The sequence below is a fragment of the Bufo gargarizans genome, chromosome 2, assembly GCF_014858855.1.
Source record: "Bufo gargarizans isolate SCDJY-AF-19 chromosome 2, ASM1485885v1, whole genome shotgun sequence".
Classification (NCBI taxonomy): domain Eukaryota; kingdom Metazoa; phylum Chordata; class Amphibia; order Anura; family Bufonidae; genus Bufo; species Bufo gargarizans.
In genome coordinates this window covers 177,062,964-177,086,725 of record NC_058081.1, presented here as the reverse complement: position 1 = coordinate 177,086,725, position 23,762 = coordinate 177,062,964, and the positions used below count along the sequence as shown (strand labels likewise).

The 23,762-nt window shown below is 42.1% G+C and overlaps 1 protein-coding gene across 2 annotated transcripts in view; it reads left to right on the top strand.

Annotated features, from left to right (window-relative positions):
• Positions 1 to 23,762, top strand: part of ADAL (adenosine deaminase like) — a 44,509-nt gene that overhangs the window by 5,120 nt on the left and 15,627 nt on the right. For both annotated transcript variants that reach the window (XM_044283303.1, XM_044283304.1), the window contains exons 3-7: positions 11 to 71; positions 3,002 to 3,086; positions 17,794 to 17,875; positions 18,655 to 18,781; positions 23,629 to 23,709. In XM_044283303.1, coding sequence (XP_044139238.1) covers positions 11 to 71; positions 3,002 to 3,086; positions 17,794 to 17,875; positions 18,655 to 18,781; positions 23,629 to 23,709 — 436 coding nt within the window. The remainder of the gene's footprint in view (positions 1 to 10; positions 72 to 3,001; positions 3,087 to 17,793; positions 17,876 to 18,654; positions 18,782 to 23,628; positions 23,710 to 23,762) is intronic.

Genomic DNA, 23,762 nt, shown 5'->3' with positions numbered 1-23,762 from the left:
TTATATCCAGATGTTTTGAGATGTTCCGAATAATTCACCAGATCACAGATTCAGCTGAAGATATATTACTGGTAAGTTTCTTCTGTCATTAAGAGGTGACATAACCGAAACTGTGCATTAAAAGGAGTCCATCACCAGCTAATTTACTGTTAGCACAGACCGAATGCCCTGTAGGGCTAGCTGGGCTCAATGTATTGTTTCCTTTCACTTGGGGTCCATTCACACTTCTGTCCACATCCATAGTTCTGTTCCGCGGCCCCGCAAAAGTAAGAGCATGTCCTATTCTTGCCCGCAGACAAGAATAGGCATTTCTATCACAGGACCGGCCATGTGCGGTGTGAAAAATGCGGAATGCACATGGCGGGTGTGTGTGTTTTGTGGACTGCAAAACACTAGCAGACTTTAGAATGTGCTCTTATGCTAGTTTCAGGTGAGCCTATACCTTCCGGGAAACATGGTCCATGAGTCAGCGATATTTCCCGGCCTGAATACTGCCCCTGTCAACTGAACTCAATACACTGTAATGATGTGAATTCCAGTCTCACCCGGGTCTACTGACCTGTAGTCACCGCATTATGTGATAACACTTCAGTAGATCAGCAGTGAGACTGGAATTTGCAATATCCTAAATCATTATATAATACGGTCATGTTTATTAATTAATTTACTCACTTATCTAGTGCTGACATATTCCACAGCTCTTTACAGATATTAGCACCACTCGCTGTTCCCAGTGGGGCTCACAATCTAAGAGCCCTATCAGTATGTCTTTGGAGTGTGGGAGGAAACCGGAGTACCCGGAGGAAACCCACGCAAACACAGAGAGAACATACAAACTACATGCAGATGTTGTCCTTGGTCAATATTTGAACCTAGGACCCCAGCGCTGCAAGACACTGAGCCACCGTTCTGCCCATGCATGGAGTTTAAAGGGAACCTGTCACCGGGATTTTGTGTATAGAGATGACGACATGGGTTGCTAGATGGCCACTAGCACATCCACAATACCCAGTCCCCTTAGCTCTGTGTGCTTTTATTGTGTAAAAAAACCATTTGATCCATATGCAAATTAACCTGAGAGGAGTCCTGTACGTGAGATGAGTCAGGGACAGGACTCATCTCAGGTTAATTTGCATATGTATTAAATAATTTTTTTACACATTAAGAGCACACAGAGCTATGGGGACTGGGTATTGCGGATGTGCTAGCGGCCATCTAGCAACCCATATCCTCAGCTCTATACACAAAATCCCGGTGACAGGTTCCCTTTAAGGCTCAGTGCACATTGGGACTTTCTAACTTGCACCTCTGATGGAAGGCTCCAACATATGCCAATGTTGACCGTTTCCCATAAGGTGCAATAAAATATACTGCATGGTACAGTGATGAAAAAATGTATGCCAGTGTATAACAGCCTGACAACCAAGGCCAAAAGGAACCTCTTTGGCTTCAGTCTGGTCAATGGAGCTCAATGGATATGTTTGACGTATATACACAGGGAACTTTTTCCAGCATATACTTTAAATGTAGGGCTCTGGTACAGTTTGCACAGAGGCTGGTCATACACATAAGACTAGTCCCACACCTGCGGTAAAACTATGGGGGTAATTTATTAAACAGAAATATGTCTACACTAGGCGTATTTCTGGTGCAGATTGCAGCTCAAAGGTCCTTTGCGCCACAATCTGCGACTTTTTCCCACTCACTCTGAGCGTAGTGTGGGCAGGGAAGGCCAGTCCATCCCAATTACCATTTTCTATGCCTGTTTCTAGGAAGCTGCCTTACATTTAGAAGTGCCGGTGGATCCGCCGAAGTTATGTAGAGAACGGCGCCTCCACATACCTTTGGCAGTTCCACCGCTAGCACAGGGCCTTATTAAAACCGGAGTCTAAAACACCGGTCTTAAATAATGTGCCCCTATGTGTCATTCACTACCAGACCCCATTGACTGTGATGGGATTCGGTCTCTGGGTTTGGACCAGACAAAAACTGGTGTTTGCACCAGTTTTTGTCTGGCCGAAACCCAACACATATGCCAGAAACTGGCCGAACCCCATTACAGTCAATAAGGTTTGGCAGTGAACAGCCCTCTTCACTTTGACTTTAGGAGAAGTCAGGGCCAGGCATGATGACGATTTCGAATATATAGAGAGGCTGAGCACTCTCCACCTGGACCACACAGAGGCTGACTCAATAATTGCTAATGATAATATTTATTACACCAAAATACAGATCAATTATTAAAATACAGTAGAGCAATAAAACAAAATGAATAAAATATTCAGAATAAAAATAGTATCATAAATAGCATCATAGATGGCTGACCATACAATAAAGTACAATGGGTGCTTTGTAAAACTCGGAATAGTAAATGTATCCTGAATTAATAAATCTAAAATCGATAGCAGTTCGATATTAAATAATCGAGAGTGTGGAGAAAATCGAGAGGTATTTTATGTCGGATAACTATTCGAATATTCAAGTAAATGTCCGGACTAAATTCGATAAGTTCCTTTAGATTATTTCATTCGATCATTACAATATATTCAACAAATATCCCCTGTATGGCAGAACAATAATCACACTTGCGATTGCCGTCTGACTAAAGCTCACAGTGGCGTCCCACGTGGCTGATGATGTCAGATTCGGCAGTACCTGGTTATGGTAGTTCAGCTGGAGCGATGTAGGCGAATTGGATCATGACTATTTCACTGGCTGGCCCTGTCAATCAAAGTGCAGAGGGTGCAGCAGTTGCAGAGAGAGCAGAGCCTCTAGGTGTAATGGCAATGCCCCCTTTGCTCCTAGAGGCTCGTTTGCATATAGTAAAACATCATTATTCTCAGCAATGTGGACACATATGAGCATGGGACCAACACGGATGTCTTCAGCTGTCAAGAGCACATGTAACCGATCAGCCAGTTTTATAGGTACAAATCTGCCTACAGATGCCCTTTTAAAATGAAGATGTCCTGATTGTAACTGTACGTATTTTATGATGTAGGTTACCAAGGATGTGATTAAAGAATTTGCTGCAGATGGTGTAAAATACCTAGAGTTACGAAGCACGCCAAGAGAGTCTTCCACAGGTACAAGCACTCGGTCTCGTGTACATCATGTCAGTAAGTGGTTTCTTAGGAATGGATTGAACACCTTAAAGGGAACCATCCATAACTGCTATATAGGGACTAGGAAGACCTTTCTAAACATATCTACAGTGGCATGTAAAAGTTTGGGCATCTCTGGTCAAAATTATTCTTACTTTTAACAGTTAAGCAAGCTGAAGATGAAATGATCTCCAAATGTCATAAAGTTAAAGATGAAACACATTTTTCAATGTTTTAACCACTTCAGGACACAGTCATTTTTTGCATCTCGGACATGTGTCACTTTATGTGGTAATAACTTTGGAATGCTTTTACTTATCCAAGCCATGAGATTTTTTAAGGACACAACTCAGGTTTAAAGTCACTTTGTGGGGCTTATGTAGTAGAAACCACCCAGTTATTCAAAATTGATTTTACAAGCATTGTTAACTCTTTACTAGTGATGAGCGAGCACCAAAGTATTCGGCCTGAACACATTGCTATATTTGTGTGCTTGATCGTGCAAAGTCATTGGGAGACAACAAGGCACCCCCTGCTCGGAAGAGAAGAGGGTGTCTGGTTCACAATAAAAGGTTAAAAATAGAGAAACCCCATTAAAATGGTTTAGAAACAGCATTAAGAGGATAGCTGGATATGTCTTGGACTCCTATTATCTATGACATACAATAGCCAACCACACAATAGCTATATGCCAAAAACCAGGTATATGCAAGCCATCAATCTATCCATGAGACAGATGACAGGCTTAGTCAGCATACCTTACAATGGCAGCCTTGTGCACTGTGAGCTATTCCAAACCAGCTCTCATCTGACTGAAAACCAATAAACCTCAAAGTTGTTTGGCATCTGTTGGATGGCTTGGGTGGACCTGCGCACCTAGATCAATATCATTAGGGTGACAAAAAGTTTTCTGATTGTCCTAACATAATATTCAATAACCTTTCTATAAAGTTTTGTCATGTAAAAACTCATTTGCGTAAACATGGACATATGGGAAAGACATGCAAATGAGCAGAATCTGCCTAGTTTTTCAGCTGTCATAAGACTACGAAAACCAATAGATGGCGCTATGGAGTTATGAACAGCGCCCTCTATTGGTTTTACAGTCTTATGACAAGTCTAATATTCTTGTCAGAAGACTATGAAACCAATAGAGGGCGCTGTTCATAACTCAGTAGTGCCCTCTATCGGTTTCATAGTCTTCTGACAAGAATATTAGACTGATTCTTATGACAAGCTTATTAGTGTAGCCTTTTGCATGGAAAATTTGCGATCAGAATATTCGCTATCTGACACTGGGAAAGCTGGGTAATAACTCAGTGATAAAATCTGACACTGGGAAAGCTGGGTAATAACTTGCGATCTACACTGAGTTATTACCCAGCTTTTCCAGTGTCAGATATTATCATTGACTTACTACATAATTATTACATAATATTCTTTTTTAGAATATTCGTAATATTCTAAAAAAAGAATATATAGCAATATAGCAAATATCATGTAATAATTATGTAGTAAGTCAGTGATAATATCTGACACTGGAAAAGCTGGGTAATAACTCAGTGTAGATCGCAAGTTATTACCCAGCTTTCCCAGTGTCAGATATTATCCTAGTGTAGATCGCAAATATTCTAATTGCAAATTTTCCATGCAAAAGGCTAATAAGCTTGTCATAAGAATCAGTGTAATTTTCTCGTCAGAAGACTATGAAATCAATAGAGGGCGCTATTGAGTTATGAACAGCGCCCTCTATTGGTTTCATAGTCTTCTGACAAGAATATTAGACTTGTCATAAGACTGTAAAACCAATAGAGGGCACTGTTCATAACTCCATAGCGTCATCTATTGGTTTTCATAGTCTTATGACAGCTGAAAAACAAGGCAGATTCTGCTCATTTGCATGAGTTTTTACATGACAAAACTTTATAGAAAGGTTATTGAATATTATGTTAGGACAATTGGAAAACTTTTTGTCGCCCTGATGATATTGATCTAGGTGTGCAGGTCCACCCAAGCCATCCAACAGATGCCAAATAACTTTGAGGTTTACTGGTTCTCAGTCAGATGAGAGCTGGTTTGGAATATCTCATAGTGCACAAGGCTGCTGTTGTAAGGTATGCTGGCTGTTATCTCTCTCATGGATAGATGGATGGCTTGTACATGTCTGGCTTTTGGCATATAGCCTTTGTGTGGTTGTCTATTGTATGTTGTACTTAATAGGAGTCTAAGATGCATCCAGCTATCCTCTTAATGCTGTTGCCAAACCATTTTGATGGGGCTTCCATCAATTTCTAACCAGACACCCTAATATCTTCCAAGCAGGGGGTGCCTGGTTGTCTCCCATTGACTTCCATTGTATTAAATTGTATTCAAGCACCCAAATTATTCTTCCGTAGCGATGCTCAAGCCGAACAGGTATTTGGCTGAGCATTCTTGTTTATAACTACTCTTTACATATATCACAAGAATTGAAGAAAAATGGAGGCGAAGTTTCAAAATTTCACTTTTTTTTGCTGATTTTACATTTTTCCTTAGTATCATTTTGGGGTACATAGTGCTTTTTGTAAGGCAAGGCGACACCAAAAATTGACACAATTTAGATTTCTGTTTTACAGCATTCATCTGACAGGGTAAACCATTAGATATTTTTATATAGCAGGTCATTATGGACACCAGCAATACCTAATAGGTCTATTTTTTATTTGCAATCTTACACAACAAAAGCATTTTTTTTTTTTAAATGCAGTTTTTGTTGTTCCCATTTTGCCATATTTTTCTGCCAGTCCTCCTGTGTAGCTGTCCTTTTTTTGCAGGATTAGGTGACATTTTCGGTGCTGCTATTGTGGGGTACATCATACTTTTGATCACTTCCTACTACACTTTTTGTAAGGCAAAGTAACCAAAAAGTGGCTATTTTTTTATTTTATTTTACAGCGTTCATATGATGGAGTAGATAAATTTTATAGAGCCGGTCATTACGATACCTAATAACTTTTTTTAAAAACACTTTTTCTTGTGTATTGTAATGCATTGCCAGTCAATGTAATACACTGACAGAGTGCCTATGAGACCCACCATGGGGATAGGCATTAGGCTGCTTTACCAGTTATTGGGTCCCCGCCACTGCAGCATGGGGACCTGATGGATTCGCAGAGGGAGATCCCTCCCTCGACAAACCCTGTGCATACAGCGGTCAGCGTTGACCATGGCATACAAAGGGTTAATGCTCTGGCATCTGTGTTTTCACCGTTGCCGGCGGATGCAGCAGGGGTTTGGCTGTCATGAACAGCTAGACCCCTGCTGATCGAGCAGGTGCACTTTCTGCACCCGTCCGATCATGTATATGTATGACAGCTGTTGGGAAGTCACTTTTAGCTGCACTGTACACGCACGGCAGCTGTTGGGAAGGGGTTAAACAATATCACTGTATTATTTTTTGGTTTTGTACAATCTTACTGTGAAAAAAGGAAGGTAGTATGTTGCAAAAATATGGGAACCCGTTGAGGTCTCAGACCTTAACCCCTTAGTGACCACCCATACGCCTTTTTACGGCAGTCACTATGGGGCCTTAGGCTGGGCTAACGCTTTTTTACGGCTGCCCAGTCATGATGAAGGACCCAAAATAGGTTGTCTGAAACGTGTAACTATACTACATTTCCTGTAACTGTTTTTAAACCGCTGAAATAAAGTTTCCCTGCTTTTGGATCAAGAACTGGATTTCCAAGTGTGTTTTTGGACTATTGTTTGAACAACCAAACCCAGGGGCTGTTGTTCGTGCTCTGCACAGCAGGAAGCAGGTGAGAGCTGCCTTTTTAACTATTTCAGGCTACATAAATATCACGTAAATCCCCTACGGTAAATGCCTTTTAAAAAAAAAAAAAAAAAAAAAGACAATTGCAAATTTATTATTAGTTGCCATCAAATTTTTTTATTTATAAAAAGCGATCAAAAAGCGCCATTTACCTTAAAATGATACCAATGAAAAATACAAGTCGTCCCGAAAAAATCAAGCCCTCACATTACTCCATAGAAAGAAAAATAAAAAAGTTATGAGTCTTGGGACGCGGCAATGCAAAAAAAAAATGTTTCTTTAAAAGAAAAAAAAAAGGGGGGGTTTATTGTAAAAAAAAGTAGTAAAACGGGAAAAAAAATGTATGTATTTGGTATCGCTGTAATCATAGTGACCCAGAAAATAAAGATATTATGTTACTTATACCGAAAAATTAACACCATAAAAACCTGTATATCTCATAAAGGAAACAGGTTCTTGGCAATGACCAAAGACAATTACCTTTCCCAACTGGTTCAGGGCCCAACACGAGTGACGTCCATACTAGACTTGGTATTAGGCCTCATGCACACGACCGTTGTTTGTCTCCGCATCAGTTCCGCCGATTTTAGCGTTTCAGATGTGGACCCATTTATTTCTATGGAGCCATTGAAAATGCGGATAGTGCACAGTTTGCCATCCGCGTCCGTGGTTCCAGTCTTTCAAAAAAATCGAACCTCTCCTTTTCTTGTCTGCAGAAAACGGTTTGCGGACCCATTTAAGTCAATTTGACCGCTAAAAAACGCAGAGGCACACAAGATTGTCATCCGCGTCCGTTTTATTCCTATCATTTGCATGGCAAACCTGTCTTAGACTTTTTTTTACCTTCCTTTATGTCTGGTGGTCCTCCAAAAATAAAGGAAGACACACGGAAGCAAAAATGGATCACGGAACCCCATTTTGCGGAACGGAACACAACAACGGTCGTGTGCATGAGGCCTTAACCAATAGACCTGACAGAACAACAGATGTGCAGGTTGGGGGACACCTGGGAAATAGTGACCATAAAGTAATAACCTTCCAATTGTCATTCAAAAGAGTGTTTCTTCACGGAGGAACAAAAATACCAAACTTCAAAAAATATCCAAACTTCTACATTTAGCCAACTAAGAGAGGCCATAGGCCTAACTAACTGGGACTAAGTCCTCAAAAATAAAAATACAGCCACAAAATGGGATATTTTTAAAAGCTCCTAAAATCTAATTGTGAGAGGTACATACAGTACCTTATGGGAATAAAAGGTTAAGGAACAAGAAAAAAACAATGTGGATAAATAGAACTTTAAAGAAAGCAATAAATGACAGAAAGCATTTAAATCACTAAAACAGGAGGGTAGCGAGGAAGCACTGGAAAACTAAGGAAAAAAATAGAATATGTAAAAAACAAATAAAAGCAGCCAAACTAGAGACCGAGAGATTAATTACCAAAGAGAACAAAAATAACTGTAAAATGTTCTTCAATTATATAAATGGTAAAAAGAATACATCTGAAGGTGTCGGCCCTCTACAGAGTGATGAGGGGGGAGTTACAGAGAGCAATGAGGAAAAGGAAAAGCTATTAACTATTTTTTCTTTCCACTGTATTCACTGAGGAATATAAACTGTCAGATGAAATGCAGAATGTAAAAGTAAATTCCCCATTAAAAGTGCCCTTTCTGACCCAGGAAGAAGTACAGCGGCTCTTAAAAAGATTAAAATAGACAAATCGCCAGGACCAGATGGCATACACCAGCGTATCCTAAGAGAATTAAGTAATGTCAATAGCCAGACCCTTTATTTCTGATATTTTAAGGACTTTATACTGACAGGGAGTGTTCCACAGGATTGGCACATAGCAAATGTGGTGCCAATATTAAAAAAGGGTCCAAAAACAGAGCCTGGAAACTATAGGCCAGTAAGTTTAACATCTGTAGTGCGTAAATTGTTTGAAGGTTTTCTAAGAGAAGCTATCTTGGAGTACCTCAATGAAAATAACGCCATATCAGCATGGCTTCATGAGGGATCGGTCATGTCAAACTAATTTAATCAGTTTCTATGAGGAGGTAACTTCTAGACTTGACAGCGGCGAATCAATCTCCAAAGCATTTGACACTGTACCGCATGAAAGGTTAGTATATAAAATGAGAATGCTCGGGCTGGTAGAAAATGTCTGTATGTGGGTAAGTAACTGGCTCAGTGATAGAAAACAGAGGGTGGTTATTAATGTCACTAGTGGAGTACCTCGGGGGTCAGTATTGGGCCCTATTCTTTTCAATATATTTATTAATGATCTTGTAGAAGGCTTGCACAGTAAAATATCACTTTTTGCTGATGACACTAAACTGTGTAAAGTAATTAACACAGAAAAGGACAGTATACTGCTACAGAGGGATCTGGATAGATTGGAGGCTTGGGCTGATAAGTGGCCGATGAGGTTTAACACTGACAAATGTAAGGTTATGCACATGGGAAGGAATAATGCAAGTCACCTGTACATACTAAATGGTAAAACACTGGGTAACACTGACATGGAAAAGGACCTAGGAAATTTATTGAACAGCAAACTAAGCTGTAAAAACAAGTGTCGGGCAGCTGCTGCCAAGGCCAATAAGATAATGGATTGCATCAAAAGGGGCATAGATGCCCGTGATGAGAACATAGTCCTGCTACTTTACAAATCACTAGTCTGTGACTGTGACAAGGGGACATCCTCTGCGTCTGGAGGAAAAAAGGTTTGTACACAAACATAGAAGAGGATTCTTTAAGGTAAGAGCAGTGAGACTATGGAACTCTCTGCCTGAGGAGGTGGTGATGGTGAGTACACTAAAAGAGTTCAAGAGGGGCCTGGATGTATTTCTGGAGTGTAATAATATTACAGGCTATAGCTACTAGAGAGGGGTCGTTGATCCAGGGAGTTATTCTGATTGCCTGATTGGAGGCGGGAAGGAATTTTTTTCCCCTTAAGTGGGGAAAATTGGCTTCTACCTCACAGTTTCTTTTTTTTTTGCCTTCCTCTGGATCAACTTGCAGGATACAGGCCGAACTGGATTTACAAATGTCTTTTTTCGGCCTTATAAACCATGTTACTGTGTTACAAAGGGTCTTGTCTAAGGCTACAACACAACAGATATCATTGAAAATAATCATATTATCATATGAAGTGCATAGTTAATTTACTATGCTGTATAGGATTACGGTCCAGATGAGGCCATCTAGATGTTGGGATCGGTTTAAAGCTTTTCCTGTTGAGCTCCTAAGGCTATCCCTGCCTAAAAGCAAAGCACCTGCCCTGAAAAGGGATAACCCCACTTATCTGTGGATAGACCCTTATACTGTCACCTAAAAGACTCTAATAGTTCTCCAGTGCCGTAGTGAAATGTAGTGCCAACTTTGTTAAAGTACTCCCGATGCGGGGGGCGGAGCCTGACTGCTCAGCAAGGCGGACTCCTGTGTGTGAGCTCCTCTCTGCACAGACCTACAGACCTGTTTATTTTGCAGCTATAACGGCCACAGAATGTTCAAAATTGGCAGAGACAGACAGAGACAAAGTTGACCAGGCAAAACAAGACAAAAGCCCTACAGACATGGACAAATTCCTTTACAGGAAAAACACAGCATCTCCGGCTGGGGTCAGCAAGATGGTGCATGAAGAGCATCCAGAGCGGAAAACTGCTGATGATATGGAGGTAGGGGATTACCCTGATGCGGGTGCTGCAGCACCACCTGACAACCTCACTAACATCTCCCGCCGGTTTCTGCAGAAAACCTTATAAACCTTAGTGCTGTTTCACACGAACGAGTCCATTGCGGGAATCGCGCTCCCCTCCTTGAGCAATATGACTCAGACTAGCTTTAAGGATGGATATGATGGCCTCCATTAAATGTGTAACGTTTAATGCCCGGGGCCTAAATACCCCGCAGAAACGATCTCAAGTGATACGCCTTCTGAAAAAAGCTGGGGCGGAAATATGCTTCATGCAGGAGACGCATTTCAAAGTGGGATATGTTCCACCCCTGCCCAAGGCATATTGTGGTTCTTGGTACCATAGTTCTTACGCAAAAGCATTGCGTAGTGTGGGGGTTGCAATCGCCAGGCATGTGCCCTTTGTACATATACTCACACAGACAGACCCAGAAGGTCGCTATATATTTGTAAAATGGAAAATAGGTGGTAACATAGTGACACTAGCTAGCTTATATGGCCCAAACAAGGGCCAACAGAGATGGTTGAAAAATTCCCTGAGGAGACCTGAATGTTGTGTTGTCACCTATACTAGACAAACCAGAGGATACATCAGAGATAACAGTTTGGGAAACCCATAAGGTAGTATTGTGAGGAGAGCTCATAGCCCTTGGCAGCAAAATCAAAAAAGATAGACAAAAAGCACTCAACTCAACCAAATATCAACTATAGAATCATTGCATAAAAGATCTAAAGCTAACCAGGCACACGAGGAGCTGATGCCATTGAGAAGGGAGCTGAATGATCACCTTAATGTATGTAATGCGAAAGCTTATCAGTACTCAAAATATCGCTTTTATGCTCATGGGGATAAGGAAAGTAAACTCATTACCAAGCTCATAAAACAAAGAAGGGGCTCCACATTCATAGCCTTAATCAACTCAAAGAAGGGTGAGGTGGTCACAAAAACAAGAGACATAGCAAAAGTGTTTAAAGAGTTTTACCAGGAATTGTATGGGTTGGAAAAACCGGGGAAGCTTCTGGGACAGGACTTGCAATCTGAGATAGACAAATTCTTGGGCAAATTACACTTGCCTTACCTGTCTAGGGATAAGGCCGAGTCCCTGCTTAAGCCAATTACAGAAGAAGAGGTTAAGAAAGTAGTCAACTCTATGCCGTTAGGGAATAGTCCGTATGGTTTCCCAGTGGGATATTACAGAAAATTCATGTCAGACCTACTGCCACAAATCACTAACTGGTGCAGGGCACTTATGTCAGGTTCCCCCTTTCACAAACAATCTCTAGAAGCAACGGTAACTATTCTACCAAAAAGAGGCAAAGACCCCAAATTGTGCAGGAGTTATAGGCCTATCTCGCTTCTTAATGTGGATGTTAAGGTATGGGTGAAACTACTGGCCTTAAGGTTGAAGACATATATACCTAAATTAATACACCCTGAAGAAGCGGGGTTTGTCCCAGGTGGGGAGGGAAACCACAACTTCTGCAGATTACTTACAATTATCCAAATGGCCCAGAGAACGAAACAGCCTTTGGTCTTGTTGGGGGTTGACGCAGAGAAGGCCTTCGATAGGGTCAGCTGGGAATTTATGCAAAAGGCATTATCGAGATTCGGTATCCCAGAAAATTTCAACCAGGCGATCATGTCACTTTATAGTGATCCGAGTGCCAAAGTTAGAGTGGGTGGAATATTATCAGACTCGTTCCCCATAAAAATGGCACAAGAAAGGGGTGCCCTCTGTCCACCACCTTTATATGTGCTAGTGATGGAAACCCTTCTTCAGGCCATAAGAGAACACCCGAATATACGAGGGGTTACAGCAAAAGATTGGAAAACCAGACATACAAATATTGCCTTTGCTGACGATCTCCTGGTCATGGTCACAAACCCTCTGGAGGCCTTCCCGCGTCTGCTCGAGCTGTTTAATCAATATGGCAGACTAGGGAACCTGTCATGTGTATATTTGATTATAATCTAACTAATTATATACAATCATCAACTACTAAAAAGTGCCTTAGATGTATTCACTTACTGGTGTGACAGATGGTTACCTCATAATATACACAGCGTGATGTCATTGAGTCCAGCGTATATTTAATTCAGAGCTGTAGCCACTCCTCTGCCCACCTGCTGCTGATTCATATGAAAAAAAAACTGTCACTCAGAAGCAGGTAGGCGGGGAGAGTCAGGAGCTCATGAATATTCAGGACTCATCATTATCAGCTGGAGCTTTTCAATACAAGATGTTGGCAGATTGACTGGGTCAATTAAAGAAAGTGACCCAGCATTTTGCTAAGAGAATCAGTCACTTATTTATGTTGCCCTTAGTTAGGACACCATAAAACTGGTGACAGGTTCCCTTTTAAAGCAAACTTTTTAAAAGTTAAATGTTGCAGATCCTATGGTAAGGAGTTAGATATCCAGGCAGTAAAGATTGCTGTGGTCTGTGTGCGTTATATATACCCACATATCCCTGATCGGTAATTGTGCGTCCCACGCTGGAATGCATGATGACATGATTTCCATATCCACTCATTGATATGAGAGTAATCTACATGCGTTCCAATGTGAAATGCATGTCCTGAGATGTCAGTTGCACCATCGATCATTGTTAATAACATTTGTTACTTCCTTATATGTGATGCTTTCCAACCTGGAGCGCAAAGCAGCTCCTGCCAACCTCCACAAGTTGACGCGGATGTTGATGCCTCCCTACCAGCGCCTGTGTGGTCAATATATAGTTAGATGATGCGTTCCAAAGCAGAACGCAAGAGGATCACCTCTCCTGCATTAAAATTCTATACTCTGTCCTGCTTAAAAGATCTCTACTCAGGGTAGGCGTCAATTATTGTGCGTTCCAAGCTGGAATGCAGACCCAATTGATAGATAAAAGAGTAAACAACAAAATACAGTGTATTAATAAAGCTTCACCTATAATGGGACCTACATCTATCGACCCATGATAGATTCATAATAAGGTTATTGATAGGCAAGGTTTTTTTGGTAGACTTTATTTAGAAGCTAGCTAATTTCCCATGATTCCCTCCTAATTAATAAACTGGCATCCATATATACACTCCACACTTCCTATTAGTAATCTTATGATTATGATGTTAACAATCTGGCTTGGATATCAGTAATATCAATAATATATATTTTACTCTGTTGTTTATTGATGGGGTCTGCTTTCCAGCTTGAAACGCACAATAATGGACTCCTTGCCTGAGTATAGATTTATGCAGGAGAGGCAATCCGGATTGCTGCAAGGCAAATCAGAACCCCCTCTTGACAACAAAAGACCATCAAGAATATTTAACAGACTCTAGAGTTGTGGTACATTGTTCTCCTGTTCAGCGACACAAAAGTGTTTACAAGCTGTGATCAGGGCCAGGACCCCCCACCCCAAATTCACATTACATAGTTCAGCTGCTGAGGCATGTATTATGAGGTTCTGCAGCAGCTGAGGAGTGTATTATGAGGTTCTGCAACAGTTGAGGTGTGTATTATGAGGTTCTGCAGCAGCTGAGTTGTGTATAATGGGGCTCTGCAGCAACATAGGTGTGTATTATGATTTTCTGCAGCAGTGGAGGTGGGTGTCAGCTCTGCAAATTATAGAATGTGTTCTGTTCCATATTGTGGAAGGAATAGGATATTCTGTTGGAGTGAGAAATATGCATAACACACAGACGATATCCGTATTTTGTAAATCTGACGCAGTCATGTGCATGAAGACCATCTCTGATATCTATCTATCTCATATAGCACATATCACATAAATGTCTAATAGATCTCACATCGCACATATCACATAAATGTCTAATAGATCATACACTGCCTGTCCCAAAAAGAAAAAAGGTCACACACTCTAATATCTCTAATATTCCGTTGGACCACCTTTAGCTTTTATTACGGCACGCATTCGCTGTGGCATTGTTTCAATAAGCTTCTGCAATGTCACAAGATTTATTTGCATCCAGTGTTGCATTAATTTTTCACCAAGATCTTGCATTGATGATGGTAGAGTCTGACTGCTGCGCAAAGCCTTCTCCAGCACATCCCAAAGATTCTCAATGGGGTTAAGGTCTGGACTCTGTGGTGGCCAATCCATGTGTTAAAATTATGTCTCATGCTCCCTGAACCACTCTTTCACAATTTGAGCCCGATGAATCCTGGCATTGTCATCTTGGAATATGCCCGTGCCATCAGGAAAGAAAAAATCCATTGATGCAATAACCTGGTCATTCAGTATGTTCAGGTAGTCAGCTGACCTCATTCTTGGAGCATATACTGTTGCTGAACCTAGACCTGACCAACTGCAGCAACCCCAGATCATAGCACTGCCCCCACAGGCTTGTACAGTAGGCACTAGGCATGATAGGTGCATCACTTCATCTGCTCCCTCTTCTTACCCTGATGCGCCCATTAATCTGGAACAGGGTAAATCTGGACTCATCAGACCACATGACCTTCTTCCATTGCTCCAGAGTCCAATCTTTATGCTCCCTAGCAAATTGAAGCCTTTTTTTCTGGTTTGCCTCATTGATTAGTGGTTTTCTTACGGCTATACATGAGTTCCCTTCGCATTTTGCATGTGGAAATGCTCTTATTTTCACTATTAAACATGACCCTGAGTTCTGCTGTTGTTTTTCTTCAATTTGATTTGACCAAACGTTTAAGTGATCGCCGATCATGATCACTCAGGATTTTTTCCGGCCACATTTCTTCCTCGAATACGATGGGTCCCCACTATCCTTCCAGTTTTTAATAATGTGTTGGACAGTTCTTAACCCAATTTTAGTAGTTTCTGCAATCTCCTTAAATGTTTTCTCTGCTTGATGCATGCCAATGATTTGACCCTTCTCAAACAGACTAACATCTTTTCCACGACCACAAGATGTGTCTTTCGACATGGTTGTTTAAGAAATGAGAAGCAACTCATTGCACCAGTTGGGGTTAAATAACTTATTGTCAGCTGAAAGATAATCGCCCGTGCAATAATTATCCAATAGGAGGCTCATAACTATTTGCTTAGTTAAATCCAGGTGGCGACTTTTGTTTTGGGACAGGCAGTGTATATAGATAGACACAGTAAATAAACTCATCATTTACAGTTTTATCTGAACTTCTCACATGCTAGCAGCTTGGTTCTCAAACAGGGGGCCTCTTAGCAGGATGGCAGTGGAGGGAGGTTCAGTAACACAGGCAGGAGGAAGAGGACTGCTGCTGCTGGACATAGAAGCTGTCTGGAAATGCTCTTCCCCATGACGGGATTGAGTTTCCAGTCTCAGCAGCCTCCATTCTCCTCCTGCCTGTCCCGACTACCTGCTCCTAACTTATGCAGCAGCCTGTTCACAGTAAAGTAAGGAGGGGGATGCAGGATCCAAACAAGATGCCTGCATGCAAGTATGAGCTGCCTGCATGTTCCACAGAGCTCAGGTGGGATGACAGTCTTCTGGCCCTCTGACTGAGGGGACAGGAGGAAGGGACAAGGAGAGCAGCATATGGGGAGATGCCTGCTGTGTGCTGCTCTCACTATGCCAGCTCTGATTCTAAGTGTCACAGGGTAAGGAGGACACATTACGGAGATTTCTTCGTACCCTGCGCTGTCGAGGCTTCATCCATCCCACTCGCATGTCCTACACCCTAACAATGATGCCATCTTGTGTAGGCAGCCTGCCAGCAGCACTTCTTCCTGTCTATGCCCAGCCCCCTAACCAGCGATGATGCTATAGATTAGCAGTACCAGAGCCGGCTGAGCACTTCTCCCCTGCTGTCTACCCATGCTGTCATCAAGCAAATCTCACTGCAGCTTTGGGCACAGGGAAGATACTGACAGGAAAGGAGCTGGCAGCGTGGAGCAGCGCAGCGGGGCAGGAGAGAAGCACTGACTACTGGCCGCTCATTAGGAGCATTTTTGTGCCCCCCCCCCCCCCTTGGCTGGTATGAGGTGGCACCCTAGGCAACTGCCTACCCTTAGTCCTGGCCCTGGCTGTGATACTTGCCAAAGGGGCTGCTAATAGGTACTAATCATGAAGGATGCCCAAAGTTTTGCTCTGGGCCCTTTAGCTTTGTTTTGTTATTTTGAATATGTAAAAGAAATAACAAATAGTTTTTGCTTAAAATACAAAGGGAATGTGTCCTCTTTAACTTTTTACGCCTTTTGGAGATCATTTCATCTTCAACTTGCTTAACCGTTCACATTAACAGTAATTTGGGGTGCCCAAAGTTTTGCATGCCACTGTATGTGTAATCATCAGTAATATAGCGTATCTTAGAAAATGCACTTTGAACAGTCCTGCATCCACAAGTGTCTGCTTCAGCAGTCAAGAGTGCTGCGATCTCAGCCCCTTCATTGACATGCCTTTGTAGGGGCTGGTGGATTCCACAGGAGGCGTCAATCAAGTCTACACGGGAGGGGTTGCCGTCAATATGCTCAGAAAGGTGGATTTTATTTATATTATTATTATACTCCCTTATTATACTCCCTCGCTGACATATTCTGCAGCGCTTTACAGATATTACCATCACACTGTCCACAATGGGGCTCCCAATCTAAAGGCTCATGCACACCACCGTATTTTCTTTCCCTGTCCGTTCCGTTTACTTTTATTTGTTTTTTTGCGGAACCATTAATTTCAATGGGTCCGCAAAAAAAAAAAAGAAGTTACTCCGTGTGCTTGCCGTATGTCCATATTTCCATCCACAAAAGAAATAGAACATAACTTATTATTGTCGCATTACGGACAAGGATAGTACTGTTCTATTAGGGGCCAGCTATTCTGTTCGCAAAATACGGAATGCACATGGGCGTCATCCGTTTTTTTGCGGACCACAAAATACATACAGTCTTGTACATGAGCCCTAAGTCCTCCTATCAGTATGTCTTCTGGAGTGCCCGGAGGGAACCCACGCAAACACACCTTCATACAAACTTTGTCCTTGGTCTGATTTGAACCTAAGACCCCAGCACTGCAAAGCACCAGTGCTAACTACTGAGCCACCATGGATTTTCCAGAAAAAGGTCTTCCTAACCCCTGTATTGTGGCAATAATGGTTTATGGGGTTTCAAGACAGTTGACAGGTGCCCTTTAAGATTAAAACTATAGAAGTTGGTCTATGTGCTAATAATGTTACATGATTGTCAGTATATAAATTCACACCACCATGTAACTTCTTCACAGGGATGACAAAGAGAACATACGTGGAGACTGTGCTTGAAGGCATTAAGCAGTGTAAGGCGGAGGAAGTGGACATCGATGTTAGGTACGCCTCGCTGAGCTATTTCCCTCTGTTACAACGACTGGTGGGTATTTTCCCTGTCCAGAGTCATTGCTGTGCTACATGAAGAAAACCTGTTAAAGGGGTTGTCTGGGCTCAGAGCTGAACCCGGACATACCCTTATTTTCACCCAGGCAGCCCCCCCCCCCCCCCCCCCGAGGCTAGTATCGGAGCATCTCATGCTCCAATGCGCTCCCTTGCCCTGCGCTAAATCGTGCAGGGCAAGGTCTCTTTTGTTTTCAATAACACACTGCTGGGCGAAAACTTCCGTCCGGCGGTGTGTTCGGTGACGTCACCGGCTCTGATGGACGGGCTTTAGTGCTGCCCTAGCCGTTTTACTGCCTAGAGCAGTGCAAAATCCCGCACATCAGTGCCGGTGACGTCACCGGGGTTCCTAGCAGCCCCAATACGTCACCGGATCTCTAAAAAATGCATTTAAAACGCGAAATGCAGGACAAAGGACAGCATCGGAGCATGAACTACTCCGATGCTCATGTCGGGGGGGGGGGGGGGTGATGCTGCCGAGGGGGGAGAATGGAGGTATATCCGGGTTCAGCTCTGAACCCGGACAACCCCTTTAAGAAATGTGACTTGGAAAATGTTTGGAAATTTGTCACCGCTGTAGAATGGTCTACTTTTTGTCCATAGAAGTTTTGTTGCAATGTTTGTTTAGGTGAGATACATTTCACCCCAACTCACCAATGGAAGATTGCAGTGAATATCTGTGAATGTCCATCTAATTTCTCTGTTGTCCAATTTTTCAGATTCTTACTGGCAATTGATAGAAGAGGTGGGCCAACAGTGGCAAAAGAAACTGTTAAACTGGCTGAGGAATTTCTCCACTCTACAAATGACCTTGTTCTAGGCCTGGACCTCAGTGGTGACCCAACTGTGAGTTCAATTTATTCTGTTTGCTCACATTTCCTGTAAATCCTAATTAATGTTGATGTTGCTAAATGTTTTACAGACTGTATTACTCCACACTTAGAAGGGTTGTCCAGAATTTTAAAACTGATGACATATCTGTAGGGTAGACCATCTATATCAGATCAGCAGTGCTGCAGCATCTCCATTGCCAGACACAGTGCCATCCATTCTGCAGTGGCTGTACTACATGTAGCTGTGTTCCTCACACTTAAAAACATGCGCACACGACCGTATGTATTTTACAGTTTGCAAAACACGGATCCGCATCCATGTAACGTCCATGTTACATCTGTTTTCTTTTTGCAGATCCATTGTAACAATGCCTGTCCTTGTCCACAAAACAAACAAGAATAGCACATGTTCTATTTTTTGCGGAATGGACATATACGGATACGGAATGCACACAGAGTCTTTTCCATTATTTTTGTGGCCCCATTGAAATTAATAGTTCCGCATACGGGCAAAAAAAATTAAACAGACACGGACGAAAAGTATGTTTGATTGCATGAGCCCTAAGTGGGATGGAGCTTCAGTAAGCTGCAGTATCAGAGACTGCTGCTAAAGCCTGTATGGCACTGTGTCTGGTAATGAAGGGGGCATAGCACTCGCTGTAGTTCTGCGGAGTTGGACCTCCACCCATCTGATATTAATATAAAGCTTACTTCAGCTCCTTCTCATTCAAGTGAATGGGATAGAGCTATGTGTAGTAGCTTCAACAGTCAGAATGTACAGCACTGTGCCTCGTAATGAAGAGGCCATAGAGCTTGCCTGAGCACCACATCCGCTTCAAACATTTAATTCCCTGACAACCCCTTTAGTGCTTGTTTAGGCTACTTTCACACTGGCATTTTGGCTTTCCATTTGTAAGATCCGTCATGGGCTCTCACAAGCGGTCAAAAACAGATCGGTTTTGCCCTAATGCATTCTGAATGGAATCTGCTCAGAATGCATCAGTTTGCCTCCGTTGCGCCTCCATTCCGCTTTGATGTCCGTCTGACGAAACTGAGCCAAACGGATCCGTCCTGGCACACACTGTAAGTCAATGGGGACTGATCCGTTTTCTATGACACAATCTGGCACAATAGAAAACGGATCCGCCCTCCATTGACTTTCAATGGTGTTCATTTTGGCTATGTTAAATATAAGAAAAACGGATCCATTCTGAACGGATGCAGATGGTTGTATTATTTGAACGGATCTGTCTGTGCAGATCCATGACGGATCCGCACCAAACGCTAGTGTGAAAGTAGTCTTAAAGAGTAGCTATGATTTTAAAATATTTTTGACTTGTCAGACGTTTTGATCATTGTTGGTCCGAGGCTGAGACTAACCACTAAAATGAAGGGGCTGAGCCCCTTTGTTTCTGCCAAGCGCCTCTCTGAGAGCTGAGTGAGTGGTATATCGACTCCCAGGCTTTCTTGCCCATTCACCGCTCGCTCCACTTCTGACATCACGTTCTTTTTTTTGTTCATGATAGGTATTAAATACCCATTATATGTGTTCTTTTTCTGATTATGTAACTTTCTAGTATACTTTATGTATCTATATGTAACAGTGTTCATGATCTCTCCTTGTAGTCGATAGCTAGAAACATTTTACATTTAGTTGCTGAAAAGCTGAGATACAGATACTGGTATGTGACTGCAAGAGTTAGCCATAATACACTTAAAGGGGTTGTGTAAGAATAGGAGGGTTTTTGGCACCATGCAAGGGGAGCCTAACACCACCTCAGCCTGTTTTTGGCTCTGGCGATGTGAAATCCGATATTGACATCGCTGGAGCCCCAAGTAGCATTGCAAACTGGGAGAAGACGGAGCCGGCGCCGGGAAGCAGGTAAGTAAGCTTCCCTTTGCAGGTCCTTCAGAATGGGGGGCGTTTGCCAATAACCCTCCCATTTTTGCACAACCCGTTTAAAGGGGTTATCCCTGTCATGCAGGAAATAATAAATTACAGACATTATACTGTAGGTCATTTGGGTCAGTGGGAACCATTTGGATCTATCTTACAGTGTTATGTCTTCTGCTGAGGCTTTGACCTGAACATAGAAGAATTTTTATAATTAATATTTTGTTTTGTAATGTTAGAGTTTAGATGTTTATACTAATACGGTTGAAAATGGCCATGTAGAAAATGTTGTGTCTTCTTGATGAACGTAGACAAAATGTTTTCCTGACGTCTTAACCTTGAGGGGGCCCCTGACTATGCAGCCTAGTATCAAAGGGAGGCATGACAAATGTGGCCTTATCTCATATGTGCCATCTGTTCTTGGAATATAGGGTTAGCGAGAGAGTTTACCGAAAATGCCTCAGAATATGTGCGTAAAACACAAGGAGTTTCATCCAGATTAGGCAAATAAGCATCAAATAGCTTTTGAGATTTTGTAACCTGAAGAGGATTAAAAAAAAAAAAAAAGCAGAAAGCAGACAAAGATAAATTATACTAAAACTTTATAAGGAGGTGACCGGCTCTAGATTTCTGGAAGGAGGAAAAAGCTTAGAAGTTTATAATGTGTGATTCATTTTTTGTTTGGATGATGATGATGATGATGATGATGATGATGAATATCCAGGGCTACGGAGCCAGTAAGCCAAAGTTCTGACTTATCACACTTGGACTCGGACTCCTTCATAAATGGCCAATAATTTACTAATGACACATTTACTGTAGTAAAATGGTAACATGGGGCTTTTTCCTACTATCATGTAAGTAATCTGGCTACTTAGATGGAACTGAAACCATGTTTATTGGAATAACATTTCTGAAATGTTTTAAATTCCTATCATTAAACATGCAATGTACTATGCACGTAATAAATGGAAAATACTGTTATACACCTATTTTAAGAAATCTATGAATGTATCATCAGGAAAAGTTATATATGCATGTTCTGTAAATGCAGAGAATCAGGGGCAAATCTAAATGGGAATAAAAGAAACATTTAAAAAGAATAGCAGCTGCATTCAGTGCTGCTATGAAAGGGTTATCTGGGAATAAATCGCTTTTCACTGGTGCTTGCAGCCCTCGTCCGCTATGGAAAGATTCATACTTACCTGCTGTCCGCAGCTTCGGTCTTGCACACTGGCTACAGTGTGTCCATCTTCTGGTTCGCCGGCTTGTTTACTTCATTATCATCTGCTCCACTGCAGCCAATGACTGGATTCAGAAGTGACATGCCCATAAAAGTCACATCACCGCTGGAGCCGGATGATCATGTCCATGCCGCGGAAGAGTTAAACAAATTATTGACCAGAAGATGGGCAAACATGAGCCGCACACAGGCTCATGACAGACAACCCTGTATTCCTGTTCTGTCTAGCCGTTGTGAGATGACTGCAGGCATGCCCACTAGTGCACTTGCTCAGTAGTATTGTAACTAAGGGCCTTGGAGTAACATGAAGATGCCTAGTATCAGGGACAGGAGAGGTGAGAACTGATTGTCTATCACCATTGGAACACCCTGCTTATCACTTGATTTTTAGGGTTAAGTTAATCTGGTTCGGATTGCCGTATCCAAATCTGATTCTTTTAAAAGCTACCTTAATAATATGGGCTCCGTCTTACTATAAGGGTCCATTCACACGTCCGCAAATTGCGGATCCGCAAAACACAGACACCGGCCATGTGCGTTCCGCATTTTGCGGACCGCACATGGCCGGCACTATGATAGAAATGCCTTTTCGTTTCCATGGCTGTGGACAAGAATAGGACATGTTCTATTCCTTGCGGAGCCGCGGGCGGAAGTGCGGATGCGGAGAGCACACTGTGTGCTGTTCGCATCTTTTGCGGCCCAATTGAAAATGAATGGTTCTGCAAAATTGCAGAACAGATGCGGACCCATTTTGTGGACGTGTGAACGGACCCTCAAATGTATGTCCTCCGTGGAGGTCTTTCCGAAGTTTCTTTACATATGTCGAGACTTACTTCGTCTCGCTGCTATCGCATGTCACTTTGTTTATTGGCATAAATTACTGTATCAAAATACGAAGCTGAACTTTGGTTCACTAATGAGGCAGAAAGCCTAGTTGTGCTTAGTATTCTGATAAGTACGAACTGACGTGTGATAGAGGAGAAACAAAGTAAGTCTCACCACATTTTCTGAAACTTCGGAAAGAAATCCGCGGAGGACATGCATTTTACAGTAAGACGGAGCTCATATTATTAACAAAGTTTTTAAACAAATTGGTTTCAGATAAAGCAATCAAAACCCGATTCGCACAACCCTAGATGGATAGAACATAAATATATTTATAATTTACATTTCTAAACTTTTCTAAATTTGTATGAAATGTAATAAAGTAATTACACAATAATAATAATAACAGATAAAATTATTTTTAAGCTGGATTTGGAGTCAGTACATTTCTACAGACGCCGCCTCCACGCAAAACTAGCTTCGACTACATGACTCCGACTACACAGCCCTGTGAATTTCACTAGGATATGCCATCTCTGTATGATCTGGAGCTTCTGACCTTTGGGACCTGGTTTAGTGCATCCTCCTCTATAGAATCTCTGCACAGCGGCTCCCCTGCCACCCGCAGTGCAGGGAACTACAGCTGGCATCATTCACTTGAAAAAACTATGAAGGGACAAAATGCTAAACCAGCGCAGTGGCCCCTTCATTCTCAGATTCAGTGGGTATCTCAGATGCTTGATCCCCCCCCCCCCTCCCATCGTAAAGTGATCGCATATCCTATTGATTTTCCAGCACTTTATAACATTTAGAATACCTGGCTAGATATTCATACCCAGTGTTGTGTGTATATGACCTTATTCTTGGCTGTAGTATGACTAACGTTTAATGATTTCAGATTGGACATGGAAAAGACTTCATGGATCTTCTTACTGAAGCTAGAAGGTCTGGTCTCAAACTGGCTCTTCATTTGTCAGAGGTATGTTTTTTTTCAGAATATCACACATCTGAGTGTGTTTAGGGACCTATGAA